At 45.3% G+C, this 21,422-nt stretch overlaps 1 protein-coding gene across 3 annotated transcripts in view; it reads right to left on the bottom strand.

Annotated features, from left to right (window-relative positions):
- BANP (BTG3 associated nuclear protein) overlaps positions 1-21,422 on the bottom strand; it is a 122,221-nt gene that overhangs the window by 35,057 nt on the left and 65,742 nt on the right. For all 3 annotated transcript variants that reach the window (XM_081107994.1, XM_081107993.1, XM_081107995.1), the window contains 5 exons: positions 16,703-16,942; positions 9,808-9,975; positions 6,891-7,021; positions 4,726-4,788; positions 1,477-1,515 (listed from right to left, as the gene is read on the bottom strand). In XM_081107994.1, the coding sequence (XP_080964120.1) occupies positions 1,477-1,515; positions 4,726-4,788; positions 6,891-7,021; positions 9,808-9,975; positions 16,703-16,942 (641 nt within the window). The remainder of the gene's footprint in view (positions 1-1,476; positions 1,516-4,725; positions 4,789-6,890; positions 7,022-9,807; positions 9,976-16,702; positions 16,943-21,422) is intronic.

Raw genomic sequence — 21,422 nt, 5'->3', positions numbered from 1 at the left:
ATAGTGACCTGTCCTTTCTTGCCCCAGCCCGACATCTCTGGCCCGACCAAGAGAAACATCACATTGAAGCTGCTGAGAACCAATTCTACTGTGCCTGGACCACAACTTTATCACCAAGGCAACTCAGAGGAACTGTGGATTTTAATTTTTCATTTCTTTGGCTTTTTGGCTCTTTTCCATGGAAGCTGTTATATTTATATATTAATACTGCTTCAGGACACTGATTAAAACCTCATGTGTATGTTCAAGAAGAAATTTTCAAACCAAGAAACTCCAATTTAAATAAGTGCAATTCTCCCAAGGCCCTCTGAGGGTTCAAGAGAAAATCCAAGGGCTATAACTATCCTTTCATTTCCTAGTCTAGCAACACATGCTCTTCACGACCAGCTCATGGCAGACATCAGACACTCATGGTGACAATGGGAAAACAGGTGTTTCAAAGGGGAACACGCACTTGGTTTTGAGAATAACAAGTATTATTATCTTGAAGTAAATGAGTTCTGTGTTTATGGTTCATGTTTTATAAAAAAAGGAAGATCATCCAGAATTCTGTCATAATTATTCAAAGGTTGCAAACATCACTTTAATAAAAACTCTTCAAAAGGACATGAAAAATTTATATATATATATATATATATATATATATATATATATATCTATTTATCTATATATAGCTATATCTATATATATAGATAGATATCTATATATATAGATATAGATATAGATATATCTCACTGATTTCAGAGAGGCGGGAAGAGGGAGAGAGAGACAGAAATATCAATGATGAGAGAGAATCATTGATTGGCCACCTCCTGCACACCCCCTACTAGAGATGGAGCCTGCAACCTAAGCATGTGCCCTGACCAGAAATCAAACCATGACTTCCTGGTTCATAGATCGACACTCAACCACTGAGCCATGCCAGCTGGGCAAGGACATGAAAATTTTAATCCCCCGAATTCACCAGCAATTTCACTAGATCTTAGAAAGCAAATCACTCCCTAGAAACCCTCACAGTTGGCACACTTCTCTTTGTGAAAACAATTCATATCAAATGTATTCAATGATGGTCTCCATTACTTTTGTCCAAGATTAGAAAAATTCCAGCAGTAGCTGGAGTTTGACAGCAATATCCATGAACAAAACCTACCTTGTTTTATTCTACAGCTACTGTACAAACACAGTGATCAACAACATTTATGTCAATTTACAGAAAACAGTTATAAACAGATGTGGAATTTCATTTATAATTCTAAGAGCTACCTGAAACTCCACAAAGAGGCAGATGCAGCCCAGAGTCCTGCAGTCAATGTGTCCCCATCGGATGTCCTTAGCCACCAAGTAAAGCCAGTATTTCCCTGAGGCTAATGCAGCTCCGCCCTCTGGCTCCCCACTCCTCATCCCTCCCTGTGGCAATGCAGTGTCTGGGGATCTACTACAGCAAGCAGCATGGAGTGAAGGCAGGTTAGCACTTACCTGCCCATCCTGTCCCACGTGGTGTATCTGTAGATTGCCCTGCAAAATGGATGAAAAAAAAGAGAGATCAAGAATAAAAATGACTTCAAGACATAGCGGCAAAAACTTCCCCATGCCATTCGTGAGTAACCAGCAAAACCACGAACACCAAATCTACAAAAACTCAACCCTTGTAGAAATAAGCACTCAAAACAAAATATTTAAGCTGAGTTTACAGGTTACTATTTTTTCTTATAAAAAATAACAAATTAAAAGCAAAACATTTTTACTCCTCCCCTGACCACAAATGTAATTTTTTTCTAACTTTTATTTTGAGACAAGTTTAGATTCACAAGAAGAATCAAAAGTGGTATAGCAAGAAGTCCCTGCACCCATCACCCAGGTTCCCCCATGGAGACATCTTACATAAGAATAGTGCATTATCACAAGCACGAAATTGGCAGGACACAATACAATTAACCAGACCACAGGCCTACTGGGATCTCACCAGTTGGAAATTCATTTTCACTTGTTTAAAAAAAAAAAAGTAATTGATTTAAGTTTGATAGGTTCTGCTAAATGTCTCTTTGCAGACATCCTTATTTTGACAAAATAATTATTTTTAAATGAACAAGGTAAAACTTTATTGTGATAAGACAATTGTATATTGTAACCTATTACAAAGTGATCATTAATATTATCAACAATGTCTTCTAATTCATTGCATTCAATTCCTAATGGAAACAAACAAAAAAAATACTGCATTATTTAGACAAGAGGGATTCAGCTATGAAAACTGAAAAAGGGGACAAAATCGGTTTAAATTCAAGAATTATTCTTATGCCCAGCCCTGGTGGTTCAGTGGTTGAGCATGGACCTATGAACCAGGAGGTCTCGATTTGATTCCTGGTCAGGGCATATGCCCAAGTTGCGGGCTCAATCCCCAGTGTGGGGCATGCAAGAGGCAGCAGATTCATGATTTTCTCTCATCATTGATGTTTCTATATCTCCCTCTCCCTTCCTCTCTGAAATTAATAAAAATGTATATTTTTAAAAAATACTATGATTCTTTTAGCAAAAATATTAAAATGTATGTTGATTATTTCCTTTTAGTATTATATCAATTTTCCTTTTTTTCAAATGACTACCAGCAAATTAAGCATTCTAAGTGTACGCACCTTCTAGATTAACACTTCTTAATTGTCGTTTGGCCATCCCTTGTCTGTGTCTTTAAAAATTAAGCTTCCCTGCCCTTCAACAGGACACCCCACTTAGTCTGCAGGTTTCCTGCACCACTCTGCACATTTCCCGTGGAACCCACATTAGGGTGAGCCAGCAGACTCTCCACTCACCATCCAGCTCCTTAACTCTGATAGTCAGACCTCTCAGGGCCATCTCCAAGCTCACTGCCTGCTGCTCTCCTTCCCCTGCCGCAGCTTCAGCCACACCAATATGCTTTCTCTCACTCCCTCGTTTGGACACATGACCATTTCTGAATTAATTACTCCTATGAATGAATCAGTCCCCTCCTTTGACCAGGTATTTACTGCTCTTCTCATAGGAATTCATTCAGCCACGTATCCCTATTCTTCCCTCAGAACCCCTGCTTATCTCTTCCCTTTGCAGGCTGGGCCCACGGACAAATCTTCGGGGTCCAAATGAAAGAATTTCCCTTAGAAACCATCCCAGAGCCTCTCTCCCATGAGGCCTCTGTTCTCTGCACCAGCGAGTGCTCGTCACTTCCGGCCCTCCTAGCACACTCATCTCAGTGCACTGTGGGGAGCCACTACCTCACATTTTCACACAGCAGCAATAGCCGGCACAGCAACCTGCACAGACTGGGAGCTCAGCAAATGCCTCACACACGAGTCAGTAAGCAAATTACCACCACCTCCACCTCAGCCCCTGGGTTCTGGAAACTGAAAAGTCAAAGGGGCACGAATGCCTTACCTAGTTAAGGAAAGCAGCCTAGCATGCCGCTAGAATGTGAGAAGTGTCCACAGAGCAGCTCTGAAAAGCCATTAGGCACCATTAAACTAGTCAAATGCTTCCCTCGAAAGGGTCTCCTGAAAGGCTCTTTGACAAGTTAGCACTTGCACAGTCGCTGCTGGATCTGTACCTGCTTTCGCCGTTGGTGTGTGAGGAAACCCGACACCATGTAACAACACACCACAGTGCAGGTCTGCACAAAGCTGGTACTATCTTCCCAGCCTAGAAATAAGTATGTTTTTAGCTCCCAGTCCATGCTGCCAGGGGCACGCCGTTCCACACCATGCTTGGCCAGCAGAGCGAGTGTGCACTGCTCGGCAGCCACAGGCAGAGTCAGAGGAAGACAAGTACACTGAGTCTACTGATGCTCTCTTGTGCTGTCGGAAACGATCGTCAGTGTTCCCCTAACAGGCAGCCAACAACCACCCATGCCCTGGACAAGAAGGCTAGAAAGACAAGGTCCCTCCTGAGGGGCTCAGAGAATATCAGCGCCATGACCAGCTGGCCTCACCTTCCAATAACACAGATGGTCTACCTGACCTTCACACACTGACCCCCTATAGCAGCTGATACACATATGCACAACAGCACTTGTGCAGCTGGGATGGACTCCCTACATTCTGCCTTTACCATGGATTAGAATTAATGAAAAGCAGAACACCACCAGTGATTAGAAGCCTGGATCTCATGAACTTAAGGCAGCTGAGGCAATCCTAGGAGTGGCAGGAATGGGAAAAGCCACGAAAAGATGCACTGAAAGCTCACAGGACGTACACATGCAGTATCACCAGTTCCCAATCAACCCACAACGTGGGCACTGGTCTTCCAGAGACAGAGCCCAGGCTCATGAAGGTGAGGAGAACCTGTGAGGTCATGTCGCAGGAGCAGGGCCCCACCTCCTGCTCTTCCCACTCTCCATGCTGGGGAACTCCCTGGGGCAGGAGAGCAGGGCCACAGCCATGCTGGGAATTAGATCTGCATCTCAGATGGGAAGACAGGAAAGCAGGATGGGCAGGGAGAAAAAGGGTATTCGGAGGTCAGCTCCAGCCAGAAGCAAAAACTGGATGTAGCAAGTATTGACAAAGAAAACTAGACTGCCCATATAAACCCGCAGTGCAGCAAAGGCAGGAAGACAGGCAGGGCCAGTTTGTGCCCAAGGAAATGAGAGTCGGGTGGTCAATGCTGGACGTCGTGCTGTCTGGGGATTCCCAGTTGTCTGCCCCATTTGACAAAGATCAGAATGCAGAAAGCCCACAGGCAGTGCTGGTGGCCACGACTCACCTCGCTGTCCTGCGTGATCTGCACCTGCTCCCCTTGAGGCACCTGAGCGATGTGAAGGTGACCCTGTGGGATCCGCAGCGAAAGAAGACAACAAGAAGCATCAGAAGAAAATCAAAACCAGAGGAAACAAAAAACACTTTCTGAAATTTTTGTTCTTATCTGCTCACGATTCCAAAAAAGACAACTAAATCCTGAATAGTGTAATATAATATGTACATAGTATTAGCTACTTAATAGCCTCTTGAAATTAAACTGTTAGTATATAACACATACAGAATATTTTGCAGTAATTCTTAAAGGAGCAATGGAGCCTAGGAAAATTCTGTTAAGTCTTTAAATTCGCTTAAACTGAACAAGCAAATTTCAGAATATGAAGAACATATAGAAAAAAATGGAAACAAATTTCTAGAAAATTAGAATTACTTTTAAAAAAAAAAAATCATACTATTAACTCAGAGTGATCAGAAACTTTGTGTGCCCTAATCGATTTGGCTCAGTGGATAGAGCGTCGGCCTGTGGACTGAAGGGTCCCAGGTTCGATTCCAGCCAAGGGCACATGCCCAGGTTGCAGGCTCAATCCCCAGTGCGGGGACATGCAGGAGGCAGCCAATCAGTGATTCTCTCTCATCACTGATGTTTCTATCTCTCCCTCTCCCTCTCCCTTCCTCTCTGAAATCAATAAAAATATTTAAAAAAAGAAAGACACTTTGTGGAACTACCCGGAAGGGTCTCCCAGAGATCTGGGAGTGTGGCATGGCGACAGAGCAGTGTGGGATTGTGGGGAGGGAACCTGTACATGTGCATCTATATCAAAAACAGGTCAGTCAATATTTTTTAAATTAAAGAAACACATGACTATCTAAACAGCTGGAATAGACACTAATAAATAAATCAAAACATCCAACTATACAATGCATTTATGTTTGTAGAAACAGGCAGATAAGTAGTTCCAATAAATCTTAACTTTGCTCAGTGATACTGCTCAGTGATATGAATACCCATGATTGTATTTAAAAATTCTATCTTGCCCTGGCCAGTTTGGCTCAGTGGATAGAGTGTCGGCCTGTAGAATGAAGGGTCCCAGGTTCCATTCTGGTCAAGAGCACATGCCCAGGTTGCGGGCTCAATCCCCAGTAGGGAGCGTTGATGTTTCTATCTATCTCTCTCTCCCTCTTCTTTCCTTTCTGAATTCAATAAAAATATTTTTTTTTAAATAAAATTCTATCTTAATAAAAATGAATATTAAATTACTATAGAAATTTCTATTGATTTCATTTTACTATGTCTATGTGAACCCTGTGTCCAAGTTATTCTGAAATTCTTTCACAAAACTTTCTAAAGAGTAACTGCCTTTGTGACTGTCAATTAAACAAAGAATTCACTTCTTTTAACTGCTTCATCTCCTCTGGAAGAAGAAAAACTTCATTAAAAGTCCTCATCAATACTTTCTGGAAGCGCACCCCTTTCCAGGCAGTGTAACATCGAACTGAGACAGGTGACATCAAACTGAGGTCACCGTTGGATGGGATAGGGGTTCCAGGAGAAAGCCCTGGTGATGCAGATGTACAAAAAGAGTCTAGGTGTGACTTAAACATCAACACAATCTCAGGGGCACACTGAAAACATCCCGTTCTCTAGCAAAGTTCCTGCCCCCCACACCTTGGCTACAGGACCCACACAGAGCAACAAGGCTAAGTGAACTCACCGCTGAGCTAACTGCCCACACAAGCTCAACGCATGTCCCACTAGCCAAAGGAAATGCTACACAATAACTAAGGTGACCAGCTTTCTCATTGACCCCAGAAGGAAATTACTTTTTCTTCCCCCAGTAAAAGGGCACTTGTGTTTCCAAAGTGAGAAAATATCTATGACACCTCCCAGGAGGACAGGCAGCAGTATGCACCCTTAGAGCTGACAGTGACCAGCGGGTGCAGCACAGCCATGAAGGGCCCTTGACAATGTCAGGGTTACCCACCAATGACCTTCCTTTTGAAATGTAAGAGTTTGCACCCTAATTACTTCTACTTTAACATGCATTTTTCCCTCATCCCAAACTATCCATGTGATCCAGAAACACAGGGAGAACTGGTCTTGGTTTTCCCAATCCCTGCCACACCCTCCCTTCCAGTTCATTCATGGAGACAGGCTAGTAGAAAGGTACATACTACTTGGACCTGTCCATCCTCTCCAATCTGGTGGATCTGGACCTGTTGGGCGTTGGCCAGGGCATAGTGCAGGGCCTGTGGCTGGGGCTGTGGTATCTCACTGGCGGGTGGTGGCGTGCTCATCAGGCTCTCTGTGGGAAAACAGACGGCTCAGCATCAACCCAGGAGACAAGTGTAGGTACACACATCCAGGCTGCCTTCTCTTCTCCAACCCCAAACCCAAACTCCCACAGAGGAGGGAAATTCTTCATTCTGAAATCCAAGTCAGCATGCCCCAACAGAGAGCATGGCATTTTGTAGAGCCTATCGGTAATTAGGGTTAGATAAGAAAGATTTCTGACCTGTAGATAGAAGGAATCTAAAGAACTGACTATTCACCAACAGACTATTCACATCCACTTATTTAAATAAAGTTCCTCAGGATATATATTGACAAAATAAAAAATGTAAAAAAAGTAGATATTAAACTCTGTTTTAAAACAGCAATAAGTAGTATTTGTCCTTGGACAATTAAACTAACTAAAGAAAAAAGCTCCACTCACTTATTTAAAGACACACCTCTAATAAAATTTTACTTTCTATATTCAATCCCAAATGATGTTTGTTTTGATAATGTGTATTAATTTTAACTGTAAAATCTCAAGCAGAGAAATTTTCTTAAGTACTTTTACTAAAGAAAAGCTTTTCATGTATTTTTTAAATAATTTAATGATGAACATCAAATTGACGTGGTATATTGAGTCCCTGCGTGTATGTTTTTTAAAGTAATATAGCAGCCCGACCGGTGTGGCTCAGTGGTTGAGCATCAACCTATGAACCAGGAGGTCAACACATGACCAGGGTTGGGGACTCGATCCCCAGTAGTGAGCGTGCAGGAGGCAGCTTATCAATGATTCTCATCACTGATGTTTCCCTCTCTGAAATCAATAAAAATAAATAAATAAGTTAGTAAGTAAGTAATACAGCAGTATGCCAGAAATTATATCCTTTTAAATTATTTCAAAGTATAATTAAAAATTTTAGGTGTCAACATTTTAAAATGTCAACTTAAAAATATGCAAACAAGAACACTTTTCCAAACTTCTTTAAGAGGGTAATGATCAAAACATTTAAAATCCACTCTCCCAGTTAATAAGAGCGATATAGCTAAATAGGTTCCTAAATAATTTCTGCTCCAATGTTAATAAAAATCAACTGATTTTGCTGGTTTTCAAAAATATAATCAAAAGGAATGACAGTCCCCAGAGTTCCAAAAAACCATAGACAGGATTTGTGTGTATAATTGTTCCCAAACCTAAGATTCAAAGTATTGAATTTACCATTTAATCAATAGCTCCCTATAATTATACAACATAAAGACCACTTTAAATTCATGTTTTGTAATTTATATAGATATCAAACAAAGTCTAGTACAAAAACTTGCATTGGTGACTCTGTGATCAAAAACAGACCAAGATCTACGGCAAGTGACAGGAGACAAGCATGGTCGGATCGACCCGAGGCCAAGGGACAGAGCTGGTGCGGCTCTGGAGCACAGTGCCCATTGGAAGAGACGGAAACAGAAAGGACAGGCCGCCCAATGGGCCTCCTCTCCTCCCCAGCCTGGCTCTTCTCTATGTCCAGTGGAAAACCAGCTGCAAGAGCTGGTTCCCTGCAACTCTAAAATACTGGGCACTAAATAGATGCCTACCTAAGGTCTTCATCTCACCAATGAGACCTGTGGGGGGAAATGCTGAATTGTATTTTAAACAATAAAATGTAGCCATCTTAAAATCAAGCACATAAAAATTTAGACAGTATTGCTAGATAAGAGAGAGCAACTCAAATGTTTTAATAAATTGATTTTTTTTAAATGTTTTGAAACTAGTGGCTTTATGGTTTGTGCTCAAACTGGCAGTACCAACCTTGGCTCAGAATTTTATTTATAGCATTTATTTGGAAGTTCCTCTGATGTCAGTTGATAATTCAAAAGTAAGCAAGACACCCCAGATGGAACTACTACCAATAATATGATCCTGGTTTAGTTACATTTTACTGAATCATTTCTGTCACCAGAATAGCCTTACATTATCAGATTTGCTTTGTTAGGCTGAGTTTGCATAAAGAACAACGACAAAAATTCCAGAAGTCCCTTTAACCACCTATTTTGCTTTACCTAGTTTTAGCCAAGTACGCAGTATATTAAAATAGAGAACAATTAAAACAACACAAATTTAAAAAGCAATGTGCTTTTCTTTAAGTTTGATTTTAAAACTTGAATGTGCTCTATGCTTCTCTCAAAACTAATCTGATTCCAGCGCTCACGGGGAGGAAGCCCCTGGTCTCTCCAAAACTGAGCAGGAAGGCGGCACTTGCCAGGGTTTATTAGTAGGAGCAGGAGACTAAATATAATGGCTCAGAAAGACATTCTTCATCCTCTCCAGACAAATAAACACCTGAAGGCAAGGGAATATAATTATGCTCATCTCTCTACTGGGTTTTTTAAAAGCCCAGCTTGAATGCCACCCTCCTCCTTACCCATCTGTGTTACTTCCTACCCCAAACACCTCGCACCGAGCAACATGGTACATAACTCGGCAGAGGGAGGAAGTAAAGGAGCTGCTCAGCACAGCGAATGGCATGTCCTGATTGAACCGTCCTTCTGCCTCAGCCCACACCGCATCAGTGAGTGGTGGCCCTGGTCCACATGCCCTCTTCTATTGCCAGCGAGAGCCTCAAGTGGGTCCGGTTGTGGCTCCGCACCGTCATAGAAGCAGCATTTTCTAAATAACTTAAGCTGACATGTGTGCACAGAGTGAAGGTTTGAATTGCTAGTATCCGAGGGGCAGCTATAGATTCGGCAGGTAAGGGGCCTTATTCAGGACCACCCCCCAAGTCCTGCAACGCAAACTGCTCCAGGCTGCTTCCCTAAGCGTACCTGATGCACTGTAAGAGGAGGAGGATGGCGTTCTCCGAGAGAAGCTCTTGACGGCCAGGCTCTGGCCTCGCTGTTTCCGCCGCCAGGCTGTCCGGCATTTGGAGTCGATGCTCTGTTTGATTCGGTACCAGTCAGATTCTGTGATTCCAAATTTATAAAAGAGGTGACCTGGAAGAAAACGTCCCAAATAAAAACACCATGAGGTGAAGGCCTTCCTTTTGGGTCCTGGCTGTTTGGGAGCAATTTGAACACAAAAATGTGACTGGAGCTGAGAGCCCCTCTGCTCCCCCCGCAGGCATGCCGGTTATATGTTATAAATTCTTTTCATTTATTTAAGTTTTAAATAACTATGACTGGACCCACCCAAACCAGATGGAAACAAGGTAACAAGCTAGGTGGTGAGGCTCACAGGAGCTTCCCAGATGCTCCACAAACTTTTCCCTCTCCTCTAACTTCCTTAATGTCGACAATAAAATCAAAGATTCCAATAATTTTATCAAAACTGTTTTTCCAGTCATTTCCCCACCTAGTCTTTCTCATGTTGCTTCTTCTATCCTGAGCCCTTCCTTGTTTCGCTGTCCCCAGTTTTAATAAACATTCTCTAAAAATCATCTGGACACAACCGGCCTATGTGGCTCAATGATTGTCAATCCATCAACGAGGAGGTCATGGTTCGATTCCCAGTCAGGGTACATGCCTGAGTTTGGGGTTCCATCCCCTTAGGGGGCATGCAGGAGGCAGCCGGTAGATTGATTCTCTCCCATCATTGATGTTTCTCTCTCTCTCCGTCTCCCTTCCTCTCTCTGAAATCAATAAAAACATATTTTTTTAAAAATCAAAAAACAAAAACAAACAACAAAAAAAACCTGTTTTTCCAGACTCCATCTCTGTTTATTTATGTCTTCCTGGCTGCCTCCCTCCCTTCTTTCAAGTCTTGGCTTGAATAGGACCTCAATTATCCTACCCTTAACCAGTCCCTTTGACCCTAAGGTTCCTCCCACCTTCCCTCCCGTCCTCGGTCTCTAACATTTTAGAGAATTTATATATTTACTGTGTTTACTCTTTGCTTCTCTCACAGACACAGGGATCTTTGTTTTGTGCACCCATGTATGCCAAGAACCAACACTATCTGAGCCCATAGTAAATGCTTCAACACTCGATGACTACAACTCTTCTTAAAACATCTCCATTGCAACTTGAGTCTGCATTTGGCTTGTGGAGCTCTCCATGTGTCTCCATCTGCCTCCCCATCAGAATGGAAACTCCCTAAGGGCAGAGGTGATTTTTTACTCCCTAGAGCAGTGGTCGCCTACCTTTAGGACCTCACAGACCACAGTGGTCCATAGATCACCGGTTGGCGACCACTGCCCTAGAGCCCCCACACCCAAATAGAACTGAACTGCTAGTCACAGAGGGTGCATGTAGCCTTGCAGTCCAGTAGTTTAGCCTGCACTTAACAGAGCATATTACTGGCACCCACATTTGTTAACCTCTTACATCACAGATAGCTCTCAATATGTGACTGAATGACATTCAGAGACCCCCTTATCAACAAAGAGGAACCCAGTGACATGGGAGGCCATTGAGGAGTGGGTGGCAGATCGAGACCCTTCATTGCCAGCCCTGTCCACCTCTCACTAGACCATACCACCTCTTCTTTATGCTGAATCAACAGAAAGTAAGGTCATGAACGTGGGAACTACAAGAAATGCTTCAGCAGGGTGACCTCCTCTCTAGCTGGCTCATGCAACTTCACTGATTAATGGGAAAACAAATGGATGAAATTCAAAAATTGAATAATAAAAAGATTAAGCTAAAAAACATCCTGTTTCAACTACGAAGAGCATTAAGTTAGGACCATCTACTAAGAATTAACTTGATGCACAATTCCTAAAATCTGTCCCTCTCAAGACCAAAATACTACAAATAATCAAAACAAAGGCAGTATTTGTTCTATTAAGTATCAAAAGTTTCTTTCATCTTGGAAAGACATTTCTGGAGTTTTTCTATGAGCATATGCTTAAGACATCTTTGACTCTAAATGTAATGAAAACCCAAATTTCTATAATCTAGATTAAAAAAAATGAGGGAAGGAGGGGTAGGATTTATAGGATCTGAAAGAACAAAAACCTGAGGTAGTTTTAGCAGCACTGTAATCCTCATGCATAAAAGGAAATACATAAATGAAGCAGCATGAATCTTTGCTTTCTGATATTCAGGTCCTCTCTAAAATAATCACAGAATCATTCATCAATACCTACTGAGGGATTGCTACACCCCAGGTATGGCTTTAGGTGCAGGGGATGGCCTCACAAAGTTCCAGGCTAGTGACCAACATTAGTGATAACAAAAGCCAACCACTGCCGTAGCTGCAGAAGAAACAAACATTAGCTGTAGTTGTATAGTCACTGGAGAACTCAACTCCTGGCTGTAATTACAGGGGAATGCAACGATCAGAACTACAGTTATGTATCTACAGGAGAACCCAACTCCTGGCTGTAGTTACAGGGGAGTGCAACTATCAAAACTAGAATCATGTAGCTACAGGAGATCCCAACTCCTCACTATAGTTGCATAGTTGCCCAACTACAACTGTGTTCTCCAAGACAAGAAAAGAAACAGCAACCACACACAGTATCAAAATATCTTATCTATATGTATCTATATCTATCTGTATCTATCTACCTATATCTATATTTAAATCTATATCTATATGTAAAAGCCTAAATAACCATTATGGCAGAACGACCAGAATGACCAGTTGACCAGTCGCTATGATGCGCACTGATGACCAGGGGGCAGATGCTCAATGCAGGACATCCCCCGAGGGGTCCCAGATTGCGAGAGGGCACAGGCAGGGCTGAGGGACGCCTGCCCTCCCACCCTCCGCAGTGCACAAATTTCATGTACCAGGCCTCTAATTAGGTTATATGCTTCAAGAGAACATTCTAGCACTAGCCGATTTGGCTCAGTGGATAGAGCATTGGCCTGCAGACTGAAGAGTCCCGGGTTCAATTCCAGTCAAGGACACATGCTTGGGTTGTGGGCTCGATCCCCAGTAGGGGGTGTGCAGGAGGCAGCCAGTCAATGATTCTCTCTCATCATTGATGTTTCTATTTCTCTCTCCCTCTCTGAAATCAATAAAAGTATATTTAAAAAAAGAGAGAAACATTCTACAAACCATCCTCCTGTTCTCACACCTTCACATTCAAGGAAAACCAACTGAATGCCTCAAGGGATAAATGAAATTATATACAATTTTAAAAACTTGTCAGGAACGGAAAATATATACAAGACACACACAGATATATAAATATAAGAAATGAGCAAAAGCATGAACATATAAATTCAACTTTGTAAAAACCAATTTGCCAGTGAAAACCTGGCTTACATCCTTTGACAAAAAAAATATACATCATGTAGTTATATATTATCCATTTTTTAATTCTCCTAAGACATCATATTACATAATTCCTTCCAAAAGCAACTTAAGACTCAAATGCATGGCAAATGCCACCCTGGTGACTGCCAAGAAAAACTAACTAATGAATCAGCAGCACAATGTTCCCCTGCTGAGAGCCCTAGGGGGAGCGACAGGGGGTGGATCCCATGGGCAGTGGAGTCAGCTCTGCCCTCAAGAACCCTTGGCCAGCAGCAGGCAGCTCCAGGAAGGAGTCCTGATGGCAGAGGACGCAGCCCCCTGACCTCACGTACTGCTGGATGCTGCTGTTCTGACTTTTCCTAAAGCATTCTTCATTTGAACTTAACTGGTACTTCACACTTGTAAAGCATTTTATCTCATAAGAAAACCTCATGAAATAAGAATGCCATTACCCTCACTTCAGTTACAAGCTGAATTATCAGTTAGGAGTCAGACCCGGCTTTAAAGTCAGGCCTCCCAGCGCCCACCCACGTGGAGAAGAAATGGTCACAGCATAAACCTCAGGGGTGCTTCATTCTGTCCTTCAACAGCACCCAAGAGACCCCCTGGGGGGACACTCAGGGGACCAGGGAGAAGATGACATCAATCTCACGCCACAGCCTCTGCTCGTATGACTCCCCACCACTAGGCTATCACCTGGCTGCCCTGTGTAGGAGACACTGCTCAACTCTAAGGCCATTTCTGATTCGCTGCTGACGGGTCCTTGCACAGGGCCCCTGGGGAGCTGCAGAGCCATTTCACCCAAGGGTGAGCCAAATAGCTCTCTCAGCATCTTTGTGGGAGAGCTGCCCGGCAGGCAAGCTCCCAGGCCACCCCCAGAAAGACAGCCCCTGAGAGCTGGCCCATCTGCTTTGCTAACAAGCTATCGGGCCACCTCCTGAAGATCTGAGAGCCCGTCACTGTTAACTGCCTTCCCACTTTCCAGAATGCCCATGGTTGACAATGGTGGTTCAAATCACAAAAACAGATTCCCAGCTCTCAAATAATGAGCCCCACAGCGGGGCTGAGACACACTGTGGGAAAGAGGAACAGAGGAAATCAAATGAACAGAGACATAATCTCGCATCCCCGGTGGGTGGCAAGAGGCTTATCAGTCACAAAGGAATGAAAAACACTATCACTGCTAATGTAATCTCAAGTTCAAGGGGGGGGAGGGGGGGAAGAAGCAGAAAACTGAGTGCCAGCAATTTATTTCTTAAAATTACAGTCTTGACTTTAAAGTGACTGGCCTAGAAAAACAACAGAAATCTTCAGCTCTGAGTGAGGGGAAGCTGGCCAGCATGCTCCCTCATGCGGATGGGGTCACACGCCTCACTGACACACCATGCACCTCACATACCCAGTGTGTCCTAGCTTCAAGGCCAGGTCCACCCCTTCTCCCCAAGCAGTGGTGATCCACCAACTAAAGATAAGCACGATAAGTGACACCACTCCTCAGGTCATAGCAGGGGAGCCCGATGCCGCTGTCAGGCTCTCCAAGCTCAGAATGTGACCTCCCTTGGAAATACAATCTTTGCAGATGTGATTAATTACATTAAGATGAGGTCATACTGGAGAGCAGTGGGCTCTACATCCAATATGATGGATATCCCTATAAGGAGAGGAGACGAGACACAGGGAGAAGATGAAACATGTGACGACAGAGGCACAAGACAACAGGGCTGTGTGATGATGGAGACCTAGAGAGAAGACGCCAGGTGACAACGAAAATACGGAGAAGACAGCCGTGTGAAAACAGACACAAGGAAAGACGACCACCTGAGAATTACTGAAGGTGTCCATGTCACCCAGACTCTGCAGAAACAGCAGAGAATTGGTTGCGCGTGATCAAGTAGCCAATGCCTACACTCGCCACTATTTAAACTCAGTGCTCAGTATTTAATCCATTCATTCATTTGTTCAGTTTTTTGAGTAACAATCAGCAATACAAACTAAACTGGGCCAAAAGGAAAAAAGGTCAACAAATACTTTTAACCTTTCAAAATTCCATCTGAATTTTAACACTGAGAAGGCAGCAATTTGCAATGGTTCCCAAATAAAGGAGCACTCAGAAGGTGGCCAGTTTCCCCACCTGCAGGGAAATAGGACTTGCCTGTTCTGACGATGCAGTGCCTCCCCAAGGCCACTCAGACTCCCAGTGGTGACTCCACAGCATGTCCATTCATCCCCACCCCATCCCCATGTGCTTCTGTCTGAGTCCCACTGCCCAGCTTCCCCACCACTGCTGTGGAACATTCTCCAAGCCTCTGCTTAACAACCTGTGTGTCACAGTCTGCACACTCGTTCCAAGGCACCCCTCCAAATCATCAGCACCCCTTGCTAGTAGCCCTATGACTCCCTACGGGAACAGTGGCCCACCACCCAGAGGCCATCACACTGCACAATGCTGAGCCAATCCAGGCCACTCTCGGAGCCTTGGCACAAACACCGTTCTCCCTCAGGGCCTTCGCCAACAACCACTGCAGCATGGTGAACCGCCCTGTGACTCTCGGGGCTGCAGCTATTCACATATATCAGACTGCATACTGTGCAGTTGGAGCCACTTCTTGTTCATCTTTACATCCCAACAGCACCTCACACTGTGGGTTACACTGTCACATACCATCACATGGTTTGTCACCATGCAAACCTACATGTTCTAAGGCCGCACACACGAGTGCCACGCCCACAGATCTGCGTGGTGCCCTCTGCTCTAGGCATCATGCTCTAATGCAGGGGTCCCCAAACTACGGCCCACGGGCCACATGCAAATACAAATATTGTTATTTGTTCCCATTTTGTTTTTTTACTTCAAAATAAGATATGTGCAGTATGCATAGGAATTTGTTCATAGTTTTTTTTTAAATTATAGTCCGGCCCTCCAACGGTCTGAGGGACAGTGAACTGGCCCCATGTTTAAAAAGTTTGAGGACCCCTGCTCTAAAGCATACATTGGCAGTTGGTTGGCAGACTTCTGTCTGCTTTTGAAAGTTAAGTTTATGGAACACAACCACACCTATTTGTTTACATTTGGTCTGTGGCTGCTTCAGAGCTGAATAGTTCACAACACAGACCCTATGCCCGCAGCCTAACACATCAACTGCATGTCTCTTAGGAAAAGTCTACTGACTCCTGCAACACTGTTCATCTGAGAACTGATGAATTAATTCCCACCTGAGGGACTGATGTCAGCTGATTTCACACATAGTTTCTCAGTAAGCTACTCAAAATGATTCTCAGGGTCTGAAAGGCCCACTCTCCCTGTCTTTCCCATGGGCTGGGTACCAGGCAATACTTACTAAAGAAAATGCTCGACCCAGAAATCCCTCTCCTTGCTCTGTGACTAGTTCTGACGTCTTCCCCTACCCAATAATGGAGATCCTGACTCGTCCCAAAGCCCTACTTCACAGGGCCCACCCTCCAGCCAGGTCCTTCTTTAAGGAGGTGAGCAGAGAACAGGAAACCCTCACTTACACCGGATCCCATAGATGGTGAGGGGGTCGAGCTGCTTCTTGCCATGCTTCCCCTGGCCCGAGAGGTTGGAGACGGCCTGCACCTCGCGGTGAAAGAGGTAGTCCAGCAGCGTCAGCGCCATCTTCTCTGCCGTGCGGCAGTTGGTGCTAATATGCAGCATGTCCGAGGGGATAATGGCGCAGCGCACCCGCATCTCGGGGTTGTTCTCGTCCCCTAGCCAGGTGCCGTTGGGGTAGTCCTCTGAAAGAGAGAAGGGGAGTCTCAGACAAGCTCACACACTCCAAAGGGCCCAGTGCTCAGCTCAAATATGCACAAGAAAGATCCATGGGGGCTGTCGGCATATTGCTCCCCTAGCTTCCCCAAGTGTTGGCCAGGAAGACCGGGGCAATTCCTGTGGTCACAAAAGAGTGGTATGAGATCTTACAGTTGATCAACAACAGAAATGAGGACATCATTCTCAAAGGATCGGCCTGGGATTCTGTTGATCATCTCAGGAAGATCAATGTAATATGTTTTAACATAAAAATGTTCTGCCTTGGAGACTGGCTTCCGCAGGGCTAAGCCCACCTGATAACTCACAGAAGGCAGAGCGCTGTATGTTGTCGGCATCTTGCCACCGACCCGATGGCCTGCCCAGAGCTCACACAAGTCTGATAACAGGTAACTGTGGAGCCCCCGTAGTGCCGATGACAATGCTGCCAAGACCCCACACACAGGCCTGTGTGTCTGGAAGAGGTGGCATCAGACAAGCTCTAGCCTTAAACTCTGGATTCTCTTTACAACTCCAGCAGAACAACGAGCTTTTTAATACTTGTGTTTGTTTTCAGCTTCACCTGAATCTGAAAGGGCAGCAAATCAGAGTGGCCTGAGAGTTCCAACATCAGGGAAGAGAGAGAGAGGCCGCTCACAGAATACATTCGCTTGGGTTCTGGCTGTGAATCTGGCCATATTAGCGCAGGACAGCCACACGGAGTGTTCCGTCTCTGGGATGAGAATCAACGCGCAATCCTGTGTTTAGAGGACTCTGTGACTCAAGTCTCCACTTGGAACTGTTCCGAGAAGAGGCCGCTTGGAAGCTGAGCACATCCTAAGTGAGACAAACTATTTGCATGATGTAAGCTGTTGTTCTGACCTGCTGAGGAGTTGGGTAGCAGCCAGCTCAGCATGAATAAAGGGCTCAGGGGATGCTAAGCTTCCCACACTCCTCTCCACACTCTGAGTCCTTCCACTGTCTTTCTGTGTGATGCCTCACCCCCTCTCCCTTGGCTTCCCAGCAGTGAACCTGGAAGTATACAGATCAGAAGCACTTCCCGGCCTCCTGCTCAGAGCACCGTGATCCCTCTCCTCTCCTCACGACGAAATTTCCTCTCCTGCCACTCATTCTTCCCTTAATCCTGTGGAATGCACATCTGTGGCTTTAAGATCTCAAAGGTTACTAATAATGGCATGAACACTACCAAGCCTTGCGTCTACATGCCCCAGCCTTTGTTTTTCTCAAGGGTCATCTAAATGCAAACACCCAGAACTCGACATTCATGTGTGGGAAGGGCCCTGGTTTCTCTACCTTCAGCAAGGCCACAGTGAAAGAGGGAGGACAGTGAGGGGCCAGCTCTCCCACCCAGAAGGAGAAGCACTTCACTAAGACCACAACTCAAAAGAACTACCGACTTTGCCTTGAAACTCAGCAGCTTTCCAAACAATCTCTTCTGACCCTAATGTGGGTCAGAAGCAAGATAAGGTACAAGATATAGTTACTGCACAAATACGCCACTGTGGGAGGGAAGGACATCAACAGGGAGAGTTAGAGCCTTCCTCTGGCTGGCCGAGCTATCAGAGGGACACCAGCTTTCTGCTGAGTGTCCACTAGGCTTGGGCTGCCAAGTACTGTCACAGCCACAGTCACCACTGCTTCAAAATTCCTCATTCACTTTACTCTGAAGTGCCCTGATATTTACATTCCAGCTTCCATACGCCGAAGAAGTCCTCAGAAAGGGTGGCCAATCTGCCCTGCTTTGCCAAAGGCCTGGGGCAGAGCAGAAGACCGAGTGGCGAGCTGTCTGTGACTCACACCCTGCCTCCTTCACAGGTGGCCTCTCCCAGCCGCGCTCTGGAACCATGAGATTTCCAGGAACATCAGGCGAGGCGTGGTAACTCTGGCAAGATGACCCTTTGCCACGGGCAGACCGGCAGTTGAAGTACTGTTTAGGGCGGTTGAGGCTAGGCTCCTGGCTCTGGCTAAGGCCAAAAACAAATCACAAATCTAATTTTTGGAACTCAGAGTAAGAGGTGAGTAAATAGTATCATTTCTCAGAAGCCTCAATGATTTGAGAGTGGAGATACGGTACCATGACCATATGCTCAGATATATGCACTTTTCTGACCGTCAGTCAGCTACTATCACATTTAGCCATTTACAGAGAAGCCAAATACACACGTGACCTAAGTATGGAGGAGATGAGATTCCAGCGCAGAAGAACCACCGTTCATCAGTAGCAGTCAATCCATGAAGCAAAGCAGAGGGAGGGAGGGGGAGCAGAAGGCAGAGGGAGGGAAGTGGGAGGAGAAAAGGCATAGGGAAGGAGGAACAGGAATGGGAGATTCAGGAGGGAGAGGAGGGCTGCAATATAGAGAAAAGGGCAGGTGCTGAAGCAGGACAGTCTTCTGGGACCAGGAAACAATACTTTGGTTCAAAACATGGTTAAAGATAGTTAATGGACTCAGTGGGACTGAATATTCATGCCAGAGTCCCCAGGACGGGATGCAACGGTGTGTCCCAGACACGGGGACCTAAAAGGGCAGCAGGAGGACTCGGAGGACTGGAGGACGGGGCTGGAAGGCCATCTACGCCTTCCCTGGGAGGCTCCAGAAACAAACTCTGCCCCTTGTGCCAAACCCTCCAAAACACACCATACTGAGTTCCCATCAAATCAAGCCTGAGAGGGACATTTAGCACCTCGTGACAGAGATCTTTGAGGAGTAGAGGCTCTGATTAGTGAGCAAGTTGCTAGAATGCAGGAATCCTAAGATCCTCTAGGTGGCTGGCTGCCTCACCAGCTAAAATGACAACAGGCCAGCTTCCCCCCATCTGGTTCAGAATCACCTCCTCACTGCTCTGGGCCAAGCTGGAAGTGAACACACTGAAATTCTCGGCTACATCTCATGGACACCTGAGTCAGCCAGCAGAGCTGCCCACACTGAGCTGATGAGTGGAGAGGAGGGTGGGTACAATGAACAGAGAAGTGGCAGCTGCAAGACAGGAAGCGTCACACAGCATAGGGGCAGAGCTGACCATTTCAGATAGACCAGAGTCAGCCTCAGTTAAGGAGAGGATTGCAAGCAGCCACCCATGGGCAGAACCACAGAAAAGGTTCCAAAAGAAGAAGAATTTTCCACTGGCCTGGGCTGGGAAGGGCCATGTGCTCTGGGAATGAAATGGAGCTAGTGTGACCAGAGCAGGAAGAACTGGGCAAAGAGGCGAGCACAGAGGACTGGACAGGGAGTGACACAATCTGTGCTGAGAATGAATGAAGGGGAGACAGGGCAACAGAAAGAGTACAGGTGGCCACTTCTGGGTTGTTTAGCAGTTCAGGAAGGACCCATGCACACGGGCATTAAATCTCAAGATAGGACCTGTGGTGGGCGAACCTTTCCACATTCAAGCACCGATGCTAAGTGACTGTGAATGCAGTCAAACCGAAGGTGATATCTAGTGATACTGCACATATTTAAGCTTAAGTGTTTGAGCAGGAGAATCCCATGTGAATCTGCAGTAAGGGCAGGCGGCAGCATCCTGAACCACTAGAGGTACTGGGCGATGCCACCCTGTCTTCCTGACAGCCATCAACACTGCGCAGTGCAGATGTGAACTGGAGCTCAGCCTAACTACCAACACTGCCACAGACTGAGAGGCCTTTCTCAGGAATAACAAGTGAACTGAACTCTGCTTAGCAAGCTCCTGGTGTTTACATAACATATTTAAAGCAATGTAAACACTGGACGAGAGCTCAGTGTTGTTTTCCAAACAGCAAGTCAACATCTTGTCAAAGTGATACTGAGCCTGTGTGAGTGTGTGTGTGCGTGTGTGTGTGTGTGTAATGCCGGCAGGGCAGCCCTACTCTTAAGAAGGGATGACAACTTGAGGTCTCTGTAAACTCACAGTGAACCTTACTTCTTACTCCCGCCTTCAGAACCAGCTTCCTACCAGGCTGTCCTCCATACTCTATCCTCTCCTTACACCATAGCTGTGCCCTCTGCACTATGAGGTTTCCCACTGGCACCATGGAGCACAGGCCCTGCCCAGCCTCTCGAATCACAGGTTGGGGGAGGAAGCAAGAGGGCTTCTGATGCTCAAATACCTGCACTAGGACCACTTCACCTTGTCCAAACCCTGTACTTGGCCCTGGTGCTGAACAGTGATATGCAGGAGAAAAAGCCATCCTTCTTCTAAGTGTCACCCACTGAAGAGCCTCATGGTTCCAGGAACAATCAAGAATACAAGCCCATAGCCCTGGCCAGCATGGCTCAGTGATTATAGCATCAGTCTGCACACAGGTTTGATTCCTGGTCAAGGGCATATACCTGGGATGCAGGTTCGATCCCCAGCCCTAGTTGGGGTGCGTGCAGGAGGCAACCAATCGATGTGTGTCTCTCACATCAATGATTGTCACTCTTCTCCTCTCCCTCCGCTTCGATTGTCTCTCAAAAAAAAAAAAAAAATGGA

Source organism: Myotis nattereri (genome assembly GCF_964212035.1).
Source record: "Myotis nattereri genome assembly, chromosome: 15".
Taxonomy (NCBI): domain Eukaryota; kingdom Metazoa; phylum Chordata; class Mammalia; order Chiroptera; family Vespertilionidae; genus Myotis; species Myotis nattereri.
Note: the sequence above shows the minus strand (reverse complement) of the source record. Positions and strands in the feature narration are given on the sequence as shown.